The 13,387-nt window shown below is 44.5% G+C and overlaps 1 protein-coding gene and 1 long non-coding RNA gene across 4 annotated transcripts in view; both read right to left on the bottom strand.

The window, feature by feature from the left end:
- Window positions 1-13,387, bottom strand: part of LOC115561789 (unconventional myosin-Ic) — a 79,649-nt gene that overhangs the window by 4,069 nt on the left and 62,193 nt on the right. For all 3 annotated transcript variants that reach the window (XM_030382022.1, XM_030382023.1, XM_030382024.1), the window contains 17 exons: window positions 13,282-13,387; window positions 12,221-12,301; window positions 11,748-11,839; window positions 11,115-11,209; window positions 9,907-9,953; window positions 9,642-9,722; window positions 9,052-9,157; window positions 8,357-8,474; window positions 7,795-7,908; window positions 7,479-7,555; window positions 7,311-7,379; window positions 6,397-6,481; window positions 5,092-5,251; window positions 4,461-4,544; window positions 3,480-3,573; window positions 2,448-2,503; window positions 513-648 (listed from right to left, as the gene is read on the bottom strand). In XM_030382022.1, coding sequence (XP_030237882.1) covers window positions 513-648; window positions 2,448-2,503; window positions 3,480-3,573; window positions 4,461-4,544; window positions 5,092-5,251; window positions 6,397-6,481; window positions 7,311-7,379; window positions 7,479-7,555; window positions 7,795-7,908; window positions 8,357-8,474; window positions 9,052-9,157; window positions 9,642-9,722; window positions 9,907-9,953; window positions 11,115-11,209; window positions 11,748-11,839; window positions 12,221-12,301; window positions 13,282-13,387 — 1,601 coding nt within the window. The remainder of the gene's footprint in view (window positions 1-512; window positions 649-2,447; window positions 2,504-3,479; window positions 3,574-4,460; window positions 4,545-5,091; window positions 5,252-6,396; window positions 6,482-7,310; window positions 7,380-7,478; window positions 7,556-7,794; window positions 7,909-8,356; window positions 8,475-9,051; window positions 9,158-9,641; window positions 9,723-9,906; window positions 9,954-11,114; window positions 11,210-11,747; window positions 11,840-12,220; window positions 12,302-13,281) is intronic.
- On the bottom strand, window positions 1,604-2,441 carry LOC115561791 (uncharacterized). The gene is made up of 2 exons (XR_003979972.1): window positions 1,879-2,441; window positions 1,604-1,702 (listed from the first exon to the last, which is right to left on the bottom strand). It is a non-coding gene; the product is annotated as an uncharacterized LOC115561791 (long non-coding RNA).

Here is a 13,387-nt window from a genome sequence, read left to right as displayed (position 1 = left end):
CTAACCCTAACACCTAACCCTAACCCCAACCCCAACCCCTACCCACCTGAGACACAGAGAGATGGAGGGCTGAGGACCTCCAGACTCAAACTGGAGGGAGGCGCAAACCAAACAGGAACACTGTACAACTGTCCTTTAATATATATGATACATTATGACTGCAAATATAACACTTATACTACCTTTTTTATTCATATTGTGGCAGACGGCAGGGAGGGGTGGTAATTAAAGGGAGATATCTGGCAACCTGCGGGCTCCACCCCCAAGCCTTACATGGACTTCCTCCCCTAAACTATGCAAGCCTGAGGATCATTAAGCAGGGTTGCTTCATGATCCTTTGACTTTGAACTGATCTCTGTGTTGTGTGGTTTTACTGTTCAACTTGGTAGTGTGGAAACCCCACAGCCTGCTACAATATATTGTGCTATTATTCGACTGAATAAAGTACCCATCCATCCACCCATCATAACTAGCCAGATGTTAATCTCTATTGGCTGTGGTTGACCTCTGACCTTTCAGAGCTCCGTACTCGATGCGCTGCTTCATCTTGCCCTCCTCCACGATGACGATGCTGTCGCCGGTCAGCAGCAGCTGGCGGGGCCGGGCCCGGTATCCATTACGGTCGTACTTAGTCACAGGCACCGCATACTGTGTGTGTGTGTGTGTGTGTGTGTGTGTGTGTGTGTGTGTGTGTGTGTGTGTGTGTGTGTGTGTGTGTGTGTGTGTGTGTGTGTGTGTGAGAGAGAGAGAGAGAGAGAGAGAGAGAGATCAATCAATTGAACTCCATTTCAACTATCTTATAGCGATGGGTTTAACATGGAGATGAACATCGTACAAATAAATGTTTTATGTAATCTTTAAAAGCAGTAGACTAGCAGTGTCCGAACAAAATTCCCTTCCATATAATTCATGAAAGGATTTGGCCAGATAGTTTTGCCGCCCGTATTTCTGGAGAGCCGCTCATCCAAACCACTTCCCAATCAATTAGCCAATTACCCTTCCATTCCTCTGTTCCACAGCAGGACGCCCGCCGAGTGGGGAGGGGACAGGATGAACGGGTGTCGGGCGGTATCTAGGCTCTGTCTCAATTCAGCATGCATCCTTCGAAGGCTGCATTCGAAGGCCGTTTGCATCACTGTAACGTGCCAAGGCTGTCCCATTTCGAAGGCTCCTTCAAATGCGGTCGACAAATGCAGCCTTCTTTTTCTGGATTTGAAGGATCCACCGGCTGCATCCTTCACGGCGCAACATATCCCAAGATTCATTGCCCGTCGGATTTTTTCTGAAATTGCGTCGGAGCGAGGGGAAGTGGCAGTTGCAGCAAATGACATATTTAATGACAAAACTTTGTAAAAACATTTTTTTATATTAAAATAAAGTTGGGACTATTTTAAATTTGTAACTTTATTGTCAAAGTTCAACGACATTAAAACGAGCCATATAAACTAATTAATGTTATGTTTTATATAATTATTAGCTCCGCTGGTCTGGACACGTCACCCCTTGTATTCTTCTGATTGGTCGTAGTGTTATCCAATTGCGTGCAGTGATATTTTCAAATGCATGCTTGGTGCTGCCCCTCGAGTTGGGCCATTTTCCTTACTCGTTGCCAGACACTACAGCTTTTTAGATGTGGGTCTGGATATCCAGGCTAGAGTCCTTTAACTAATCCTTTAGGGAAATAGTTAATGTCACAGGCGCTCTGATCAAAGGTAGAAAAGGAAGAAAAACGAATAAAAGTTAGAACCATAATGTCTAGAAATTAAATACGCAAGACAAATATCAACACATTACTACGCAAAGACAATATCGAAATAATATCGAAAGATATGCCTGGATACAAAATTGTATATTATACTGTACATTAAGGAGCTATACCCCGGGTTGTTTTTGTGTCCAGACCAGATATAACTGCTCCATATTTCTCCTCCGCCGTCCAGTTTGAACCGCAGCTGTCAGGGTTGCTAGGTGACAGAAGCGGCGCGTCGTCACGCAAGGTAAAGGATGTTAACGGCTTGTCACACAAACTTGAAATGCTCCGTAGGCCAGACCGTCTCATTCAAAAAAACGTTTGTTCAGCCTTCGGTCCGGCCTTCACGGTCTACGAAGGCCACACCTTCATAGACCGCGTCCTTCGAAGGATGCGTCCCCTGAATTGAGAGACAGCCCTAGTGTTTCACCAGGAGCGGGAGCCATAACGCAAGGTTACATTTAAATTTGTCTTTAAGAAGGCTTTTTCATTATCCGCTGCTGAGGAGTACAGAGACTCAGAACTTTTTTGATTAGCATTTCAGTTGGTTGGGCTAATCCTAACTCTGTTGTTGTTAGTAAGTAGTCATTCGCGCTGGTTTTGTAATTTCCATATACGTCACAATGTGGGCGGAGGTAATGCTGCCTATATAGAGGAAGCAGGTGGTTGAGCTGTTTGTGAATGTCAAACTGTTCACCTTCATCTTCTCAGTGCCCAGAGCTTGCAGCGCCTTGGGGTTGATCTCCTCTCCATCTACGTCAAAAAGAGATTTGTGTTTCAACATACTGTTTCTACATCCATTTATCTAGAGCAGCGTTACTCATTGCGCGGCTCACGAGTCACATGCGGCTCGTCAAGCTATAATTGGTGGCTCGCATGGTAGCTTCCTATGTGGTAACACAGCCAATACATTTTTTCAAATGTGCTTCATAAACGTACAACATTGCACTACAAAAACGCAAACATCTGAATTATACTTGTCCCTTCACCCAACTAATGAAGGCGATGATGATCCCTAAAGGGGGAATTGTCAACCTGTCAAACCTGGCAACGCAGCCCGCAAGCGTATGGCATTGTTTACAACACGTGACCGCTCAAAATTTAAAGGCGGGCTACGTAAGCTCCGCTAGCTCCGCACGCTCCGCTTGCCAGCTGAAATACGAAATGGACCGGTTTTTAATAAAAAAGGGACAGAAAAGAACTCAAAAACCAGACGAACAGACAGACAGTGTTGCTAGTGGAGTGGATGAGGGAAATAAGTCTGAGGACAAAAATCAGCAGGAAGACATCGGAGAGGGGACGGGCAGAGAAACGGCAGGTGTAATTAAAAAACGAAAAATACTGAAGCATATAAGATGAGCACAGAAAATTTCAAGAGAAGTGGACGGACGAATTCCTGTTTGTTTTGCACGGTATGAACCCTCTATGTTTGATTTGCAAACAAACCCGTGCCGGTTTCAAACGAAGCAATCTGGAGCGCCATTTCAAAACGGCGTAAAATGGCGTAACACCATTGGGACGTAACACCAATTTATATGAAGAAATGCACATTTGCAAAGGTGACTTAGCATGTTGTCATAAAAGTGGCTCTCCTTTTGATTTTGCAATGCCAATGTGGCTCTTGTCAAAAAAATAGTGAGGATCACTGATCTAGAGGGTATGCAGAGGAGGTCATAGAAGGAGAGCAAAAACTGAATGGGAAGAGAGAGCGTAGTGGGGGTCTGCGTACTGAGCCTGGTGCTGACGAACAGCTTGGGGACACTCTGGGGATAGTTGTCCTTCTTGTCCTTGAAGAGCTCACTGGCCACAGTCTTCTGCTCCATCTGGTCACACACATCGAGAATCCCCTCACATCATCAACGCTATTACACAGAAATTAATACTCTGTTGATGTTTGTAAATATGTGGTTGTGTTTAGTTCTCATATGATAGTGTAATTGTTATTTGGGCTTGATTTGCAGTCAATTTCTGTGTGTAGAATTAAGTAGCATCTCGGGGAACGGACCTGGCAGAATTGAATATAAAATGCATACATATGGTCTGAGTAGTCTGCGACCTTAGCCTGAGCCCTCTATATCTAAATAGGCTATATTTAAGCAGCTTCTTTTGTAAATCCTTTTTAGCACCGTTGTTGTGTAGGAGAGTTATAATGAGCCAAGTTTTACATGAAATGTGCCAAACACACTAGGTTATACTATGTGACTGAGAAGTTAAACCCCATCTCTGACACGGACATCAGCCACTGGCCAGATGGAGCTCCCGACGTCCAAACACCTTGGGGTTATACTGATGAGTGGGAATAATGGGGATTCACAGACGTTTGAATCCAAGGGTAAAGTTGAGGGGGATTTTTTGGGTATGCATTCTTTAATACGGCCATGTTTTCAAGTCGTCTTTTGAGGTTGTTTCTCTGTTCGATAACCAAACTGTTTCGATACAACTGCACACCGTAAAGTAACCCATATTCACCTACCGCAGTGCAAGTTAATATTGTTTTGTAGCGCAGACTGCTATGAATATTAATGTTCTATGCATATAATGCAGATAGGGATAATTATAGGTCTATGAATATGGTTAACCACTATTGAGGCAGTAAGAGGACTGTGTGTTAAGAAAAGTTAATGGGCTATAAAGTAGACTGGACATTTACGTTTTTTTCATGTGAATTGTACATGATATATATATTAAAGTGTTCTGCCCCTGGTGGTACCTGGTGCTTCCACTCTGGGCTGATCTTCTTGCAGTAAGTCCAAACCATGTTCTGCATGCACATCTTGCGCAGGTGTTCTGAGGCCTGGAGAGAGAGAGTAGGCTTAGCATCACAAGGTCCTGTCCCACTAGGAAACTAAGGGAGATAAAGGACTCCTAATGAAGTCTTAATACACCCTTCTTCCATCACACTAGTTGTTCCTGTGCTTTAAGATGTGAGGTGAAAGTTAGGCATTGAATGCAAAGCAATCGTTAGTGTATTGTCACCAAGGTAAGAACAACGAATCAAAGCAGTTCATTCACCATTAACCTTGTGTTGAAAACATAAACATTTATAATATTGGTTGCATCAAGGGTGTGTTTGGTCTGTTTTCGTGATAAGCCAATCCATTGTCATTGCCACCATGTGGTACTTGGTTAAAAAATATATTCCTAATTTGTGTATGTGTGTGATTGTGGGCGCCTCTGTGTGTGTGTGTGTGTGTGTGTGTGTGCCTGTGTATGTGCATGTTTGTGCGCACGTGCACGTACGTGCTCGCGTGTGCATATGCCTGTGTGTGCCCATGTGTATCTTTGTGTGTGCCTGTGTGCATGCATGCGTGTGTGCGCTTGTGCGCGTGTGTGGAGCTGGCCTCGGTGAGAGCCGGCGGGGGCGTTGGCCAGCTCTTGTCCAGGACATTCTTGGGAGCGTTGCGGTGGAGGTTCATCAGGAAGGCGTAGCGGACGTAATCCAGGAAGTACTCGTTCTGGGGACAGCGCTCCTGGTGGCGGTAGATGAAGCCCCTGATGAATCTGAGGGGAGAAGGAGAGAGATCAATGAATACACAAAAACAACCCGGGGAATAGCTCCTTAATGTACAGTATAATATACAATTTTGTATCCAGGCATATCTTTCGATATTATTTCGATATTGTCTTTGCGTAGTAATGTGTTGATATTTGTCTTGCGTATTTAATTTCTAGACATTATGGTTCTAACTTTTATTCGTTTTTCTTCCTTTTCTACCTTTGATCAGAGCGCCTGTGACATTAACTATTTCCCTAAAGGATTAGTTAAAGTACTCTAGCCTGGATATCCAGACCCACATCTAAAAAGCTGTAGTGTCTGGCAACGAGTAAGGAAAATGGCCCAACTCGAGGGGCAGCACCAAGCATGCATTTGAAAATATCACTGCATGCAATTGGATAACACTACGACCAATCAGAAGAATACAAGGGGTGATGTGTCCAGACCAGCGGAGCTAACCAATAGATACGATTCTTGCCGTATCCGGTCAGTAAAACAGCAACGCTTTTGGCCCGCCTATATCAGATACACCGATGTGATTGGTTAATGTTCTGGGCCAGGGCAATCGGGGAGTGAGTATATTGAACGTTCCCAGAGTGACTCGCTGAGCAAATTCAAGTTGTGCTCTCGCGATAACTCGTGATTTCCAGGGTAAAAGTACTCAGGGAAACTGCATGATCAAATGGTGCATGTGAAAGATTAAAGGGGGCCTGTTAAACCACCAGGTGTGAGTGTGATTAGCCCTTACAATCCGTTTTGAAAATCTGCGTCTTCTGACATCCCTAGTGGGCCTGTTCACCTAGATGTGTGCTCGATATATGAGCAACGTTTTTCAAAGATTTTCAAAACGGGTTGTAAGGGCTAATCACACTCACACCTGGTGGTATAATACGTATCATATATCATATAAAATAGTTCCCATTTCCCATGAGTAATACAGTTTGGAAAAAAACGATCTTCACAAATCCTTTGTCAAATCTTCTCGTCAAATTTGTCTACTTTCATCCATGACAGACCGATGGAGAAGTGAAGTTATGGTTAAAACCTGCCCCCTGCTGGTGACCTCCAGAACACTTCTTCTCTCTCTACCTGCGGATGTTTAAAGCCTGCCCCCTACTGGTGAAATACAGAACACCTCCTCTCTCTTTACCTGCGAATGGTGTCGGATGCTTTCCTCCGGCGCTGAGCCCTCCTCCTGGCCAGGATCCCCCTCCACCACGCCTCGATCCGAATGGCTGCAGGCCGGACCAGACATTTCCATTAAGGGAATTTTGCTGACGCTTTTATCCAAAGCGCCTTGAACCATTCATTCACTCATTCACACACCATCGGTGGAGTCAACCACGCAGGGCAACAGCCAGCTCGTCAGGAGCCGTCAAGGTGAGACGTCTTACTCAGGGACACCTCGACACTCGAGCCGGGGATCGAACTCAACCCACTCTACCTCCTGAGCTACTGCCGCCCGTAGCCCTCATCATGCTACTCTCCCCCTAACTAATCACTCATCATGCTTCACTCACCAACCCTGTCATGCACATAGGCCTTTGAATAGCTTATTATTTAACTAAATGGTGAATGGTCATTTATGTCCCAGACATTTAATTACAAAACATCATCAATCACAAACTCACAAAACACACTCACATAACAGCAACTGACGTTTAATGCCCTTGATACAATAGTGAGATATTATACAGTTATGTCATGAATATAATTGGTTGTGTGACCCTAACTGTCATGAAGATAAAAGTGTTTTCAGAGATTCAATCATCATCCACATCTAATCCGCCCTGTCAGATAAATCGGTCCCGTGCTACGTTGTATCTTATCTTTCGTAAATTGATTTACTTTTAGAAGACTCAACCTTTACAGCCGAGGTTGGCTAAATGAAATATACAACATCAATCAACAATGACACTAAATCCAGTAAAAGGGGATATACACTGGAACAACGCTAGACTCAGGGCCCTATGTGGACAGGCAGCTATTCTTTGTTCATGACCTCCTCCATCACTTCTTCATAACAGGCACCATGTTGTGGTCATGAGGCAGAAAGGGACTTACCTGAGCGCCTGAGTTTCTGGTACTTGGTCTTCTGAGTGTAGCCTTTCCATCCAGCCTGCAGCTTGGTGGCTGGAGGTAGGGAGGGAGGAGAGACAACGAGATAGTCAGGAACAGACATATAGCCGCTGTTCTAAGTGATCCGTTGATGCACGCGGTGTTAGTTCTCACCCAGGCTCTGTTTCCTGGTCTCCAGGGCGTCCTCAGTGGCAAACAGGGTTTTGGGGAAACGGATGAAGATCTTTGATCTGCAGTAGAGAATTAGATCCACAATAAGGTTGATTATCTAACCGTCTAGGACCGTCTTTCTACCCTTACCATTCAAGTTCCCTGATTGGCTTTCTGCACAGTTCTATCACTGTTGCTAACAATCCACTTGTTGTGTAGTGAAGTCACTTAGTGCGGTATAGTGAAGTGAGTCTCCAGTACTAATATTTCTGAATGGGATCTTCACATGGTTGAGTTTGTATGCCTACGTGTGTCCTACCTGCCCATCTTGTACTCCTCAGGCTTGTATCCCAGGTGTTTCACCAGGGTGGACACGCCCTCAGGTAGTTTGCCCTGCCAGTTGGGCCATGTGTCGGGACACAGGGATTTATACCTAAATACAAGCGCACACACAAACACACACACACACACACAAAGTTTAACTTGAGAGCAATTAAAATGCAATAATTCAGAATAATCCAATATTTTTGTAACGTGTAGTTTTGTGAATTCGGCTTTGGCGCATGGAACTACTATTGTTGGCTTTTATTTGAGTGAGAGAGTGAGAGAGTGAGGGGCGTGAGTGAGGTGAGTGAGTGAGTGAGTGAGTGAGTGAGTGAGTGAGTGAGTGAGTGACTGACTGACTGACTGACTGACTGACTGACTGACTGACTGACTGACTGACTGACTGACTGACTGACTGACTGACTGACTGACTGACTGACTGACTGACTGACTGACTGACTGACTGACTGAGTGAGTGAGTGAGTGAGTGAGTGAGTGAGTGAGTGAGTGGAGTAAGTGGAGTAAGTGAGTGCTCCAGCTGAGGGGAGGCCTCCCACCTCTGCAGGAAGATCTCGTAGCGGCGCCGGTAGGCGAAGCCGGCCCTCCGGACGCGGAGGTTCTCCATCAGGCCCAGGTACTTGACCTGGTGGCGGATCAGGACCTCATCAAACCGACCTGGGGAGATCAGAGTGTTAACAGAGGAGCTAGAGGGCTAACGGACTAACAAAAAAAATATCTAGATAGGGGGAGGACCGAAAATGATGTGAATCTAGCGGGAGAAAAACAAAGGATCGGTCAGAAATGCCAGGCAGCTGGCTGTGGGAGTGACGACCACAGAGAGACGGATTGAAACCAACAAAGATTGACTGTCTAGGCCCAACAAAGGCCGGCTGGATAGACTGGTCAACACTGTAACCATTGATGAGGCCGTCTCGACCCTTTGTTTTGCGTGCAATAACTTACACTGAATGTAAATATTGGAATCATGGTGTACGCGAGATTATAGAAATGTCTTTGTTTTCTTCCAGAACAAACCAAAAATGACTCCAATCCAATTATGTACAGTAGGACATCACTATATAAGAATGAGATAACATTCTGTAGGTGAAGGAAATTATATAAGATGTCACTGTCACCAATTTGACCGGCATATCTCAATATCATTTGCTTAAGAAAAACTTTGTGGAACAAACCGTTTGGTTTTACCCCATTTAACAAGCCAGAGAGAGGATAGGAGGCGTTCTGCGGGTACCTGCTTGTTTGGAGTCGTTGGGCTTGATGCAGCGCACGTACGACGGCTCCTTGGACATCAGGATCTCCATGAGCTTCGCCAGGCTGGACTTGAACTGGGTGGCGGCCTGTACCGCGGAGACACAGCGGAGAGAGGAGAGAGGAGAATGAGGATCCGTGGAATACCCCACCGGTAGGGGAAAGAGAGACACAGCAACAGGTCAGGAGCAGAGATGGGGATGGAGACGGAGGAAAAGAGAGATGAGAGGAGAAGAGAGAGCTGGGAGGGGACAGCACTGATCCTATCTTCAGGAGAGAGACTGTGAACCGCTCCTTGACTGGGACAGCCCAGTCATGCTCTCGCCTTTCTACATGCGTGTGTGTTTGTGCCAATGTGGGCGTGTTTGTCCATGAGGGCATTCCTTGGCAAGCGTGTGTGTGTGTGTTGATGTGTGTGTGTGGGGGGGGTTCTGTTGAGTATCCCGTCACACGGCCCACGGGCAGAATGGAAAATACCCCACCAGAAAAGATGCCAGTGTTTGTGTCACCGTGAGAAACATAAGGAGGAACATTAGGCAGGGGAGAGACGTGGGACAACACAACACATCTCACTGTGTCGGGCCGCTTCTTGTCTGTCAGCTCCTCCCGGTCGAAGCACTGGGTGAGGATCTTGTTCTCTGACATGCACATCACCTGAACACACACACACACACACACACACACACACACACACACACACACACACACACACACACACACACAATCATTATATTATATAGCCACAGCCCGGTTCTCAATTTTGTTAAATGTGCAAAGAGTGTACAAAAAACGAATTGCATTCAAACACAACTTTGAAGGAAATGTTTAATTTTCATACTTCTTTCAGGTTCCTGTACAGTAGGTCATTATTCTTGTCCAAAAATCCTACAAAAAAATTATACAGCGTAAATTTAGAAGTGAGCATTGACCGTGTGGAATTGGAGGAGAAAGTCAACGCATTATCAGAAGGTCACAGAGGATACACACATTCTACCAAAGGTACAACTTCACAACTCCTCATATCAAAGACCATAAAGCTATCAACTAGGGGTGGGTATTGCCAAAGAAGTCACGATTCGATTCGTATCACGATTCACATGCCACGATGCGATTCTACCATGATGCATCGCGATACTTGAATTATTGCGATGCATTGCGAATTTTCACTGAACACTGTTAAAAAAAAATTAAGCCATTACCAGTGGCTGACTGGCTGTGTATGATCTGGATAGTGTGTTCAATTGATAACTCAAAGCAACTCAATTCATACATAGCTGTATTTATTGAAACGACTATTACTGGATACACTGACAAGAAGTGCTAAGGATCTATAAAACTTAAAATAACAAAATAAGGATAATCAGTGTCGTTTACATGGCCTCAGTGGTCCTTTAAACCAATGAAATGAAAACATTCAAACATTTCCCCTTATGGAAGTAGCTGCCATTATAACAACAATATCATTTCATAAACATAAGGACAAACTGATGCCACAAAAAGTGAATAGGCTTTATAAAACTATATAACTTTTTTTTTTAATTATCATTTTTTTAAATTAATAATCGATTCTTGGCGTCAACAATCGATGCAGTAGATCGTGAAAATTAGAATTGCGATGCATCGTCATGACGATTATTTGGCACACCCCTACTATCAACTAATAATATTATACTTATTACATGTTGTAAGTCCTTGCACTTAATGCACACACATATTGTATGTTGTACTAAGTTATAGTACTTAGCATTGTGTAGCGTCTTATCCTGCTATCTTTGTAGTATTCGGGGAATGAGTTAACATAGTGATTATTAGTGCTTGGCACTTGGTTCTATGAACATCCCTACTGTCGATATATTGTTGTTTCTATTTCTTCTGAAAAATGTACTTCTTGTAAGTCGCTTTGGATAAAAGCGTCTGCTAAATGCCCTAAATGTAAATGTAACATAACATAATTTAATTTGACATATTTTGTTTAGCGACCCTTCTCCAGTAATTTAACAGCGTTAAACATGGTCAGAAACCATGAAGCCTCATCTCATGCCTCACCGTTGACGTTGTAGTTGACGTCTCCGGCGTAGTGCAGCAGCCTGAACTCCTCCCGGCCCATCAGTTTACGGGTCTTAGTGTCCGCCAGTTTGTGACTGTGGATCCACACACACAGAGATTATTAAGATTAACTGATTCACAAATGCATTTTTTTATGAAATGTAGAAATGGCTTCCATTGACCCTTTTCATAGAGTGTGACGGCAGTTTAACAGTGAAAACACGGTGTGAACACAGGTTCACCTCTTAACGTTAACATCAGGTGTTTTTCATTTGTTACAGCTGCGTACTCATAAGTGTATCTTGACTAGGGTATCCATACTGGAGCCGCCCGTTAAATTAGGGGTAGCCAATCAGATCAGTTCATTGGTGGTGGATGAAATTTTCTGATGTGCTGATTGCAGGCCTGGGACGGCCACAGATACACAATCTTGTTATTATTTTTGTCAGAGCATTTGATTTATGGATTGTTGTAGGAATGAAAAGGGAATTTCAACAAATCTTCTTCTCAAATAAATGGCCTACCCCGGTTTTAACCAGTCTGTCTACCAGTGAGTCCATTCTGGAAACACTGGTCCTGGGAGGAGAGGCGAATCAGAGGGGGGGGGGGGGATCAGAGGGGGGTGTTACCTACGTCACAAAGTGGGGGTGACTCCCGACCGTGTCCTCCAGCTTCTCCAGGAAGGTGATGTCACTGGCGTCCCCGGGCCGCAGGCACTCCTCGTCCTGTCAGAGAGAAGGGTAATGTCATCATGTTTAACCACGGGCCAACCATATCTTTTGGATGAATCCCATGACAATACTCAAACACGTGCACTAATGACGGTGCATTATGGGTATTGACGAATGCACTACCTAAGGAACCAGATTTTATCACTCAAATTTCAGACAACAATTTAAAAATGGTGACGCCCCCCAAATAAAGCACGATATACAGTACGAGTAGACCAATCAAACACAGACAGAGACAGGAAGAAATTAATATCTAAACGGCTACTGTTGAACCATACACGAAGAGATCAGTGAAAGAATGGGTTGTCTTAGTACCCCTTAGTGTAGGGGTCTGAGACCATGGAGAGACAGAGATATGACAGAGACACAACACACCAGAATAGAGATGATGCCTTTGAACTTCTCCTCCACCAGGTCGCAGATGATCTTGTTGTTGAAGTATTGCACCGGTTCCCACTGTAAAACAACAGATAATCCCAGTCAGTATCCAAGTGGACCCCATTCAACAAATAAATAATGCAGTAACCAATTCAACTAAGTTGTTTAACTCCACTAGTAGTAGTAGTCCAGTTTTTCATACGCACACACACACACACACACACACACACAGGCACGCACGCAGGCACGCAGAACTTGTACAGGGTTTCCAGTAAAGCTGTTTTGATAGACTAGTAGTGTGTCTGTGTGTGTGTAGTAGTACAGGAGTACAGGACGTTGCACATATTTGAATATGTGAAATCTGTGTGTGTGTGATAAAAACCATGCATCCATCCATTGTGGATGAGGAGCGATAGCTTAACGGTTTGATTTTCTATGGGCTGTTTGGCCTGATCCGGATCCGGTTGTCGCCGTCGGAAAACGAGAAACAGCGATTTATTTAAAAAGGTAGCAAAGAAAATGGAGGAACCCAGGGTCGTGCCAATGTAGTTACCCACTATAAGAAGTGTGTCATCATCAACATGCATTAAGTACACACTACACTTCGATTTCACCCAAGGCTAAATTAAAAGTACATGCTTTTCTAAATGTTGGTCATTAAAAAGGTTGTAAAGTAAATCAATGTATTTTTCTTCCGACGTGTTTAGGACATTTTTTCATTCATTGCGCCACAGCCGAACTGATGGGGGTATTCTCTAATATTATGAATCTTAAAGACTGCGTCTGGTTCTCCGACTCTCTGGTACTTCCACAACAAGTAAAGACTCGTAGTGGTGATATTCTCGGCTATGGTTGAGAACGAATGGGGGGACAAGAATTTAGGCTGACTTTCTGAAGTCCAGTGTGTGTGTGTGTGTGTGTGTGTGTGTGTGTGTGTGTGTGTGTGTGTGTGTGTGTGTGTGTGTGTGTGTGTGTGTGTGTGTGTGTGTGTGTGTGTGTGTGTGTGTGCGCGCGCGCGTGCGTGTGTGCGCGCGTGCAGTAGTTGTGTGTGTGCTGACCGTGATGCCCTCAGCCTCGTACTCCTCCTGCTCAGACTTGAGGGTCAGTTCGATGAAGAGCTGCTGCAGCTTCTCGTTGCAGTAGTTGATGCAGAACTGCTCAAAG

This window comes from Gadus morhua, chromosome 16, assembly GCF_902167405.1.
Source record: "Gadus morhua chromosome 16, gadMor3.0, whole genome shotgun sequence".
NCBI classification, from domain to species: Eukaryota; Metazoa; Chordata; class Actinopteri; order Gadiformes; family Gadidae; genus Gadus; species Gadus morhua.
The sequence above is the reverse complement of the archived record's forward strand: the minus strand, read 5'-3'. Positions and strand labels throughout refer to the sequence as shown.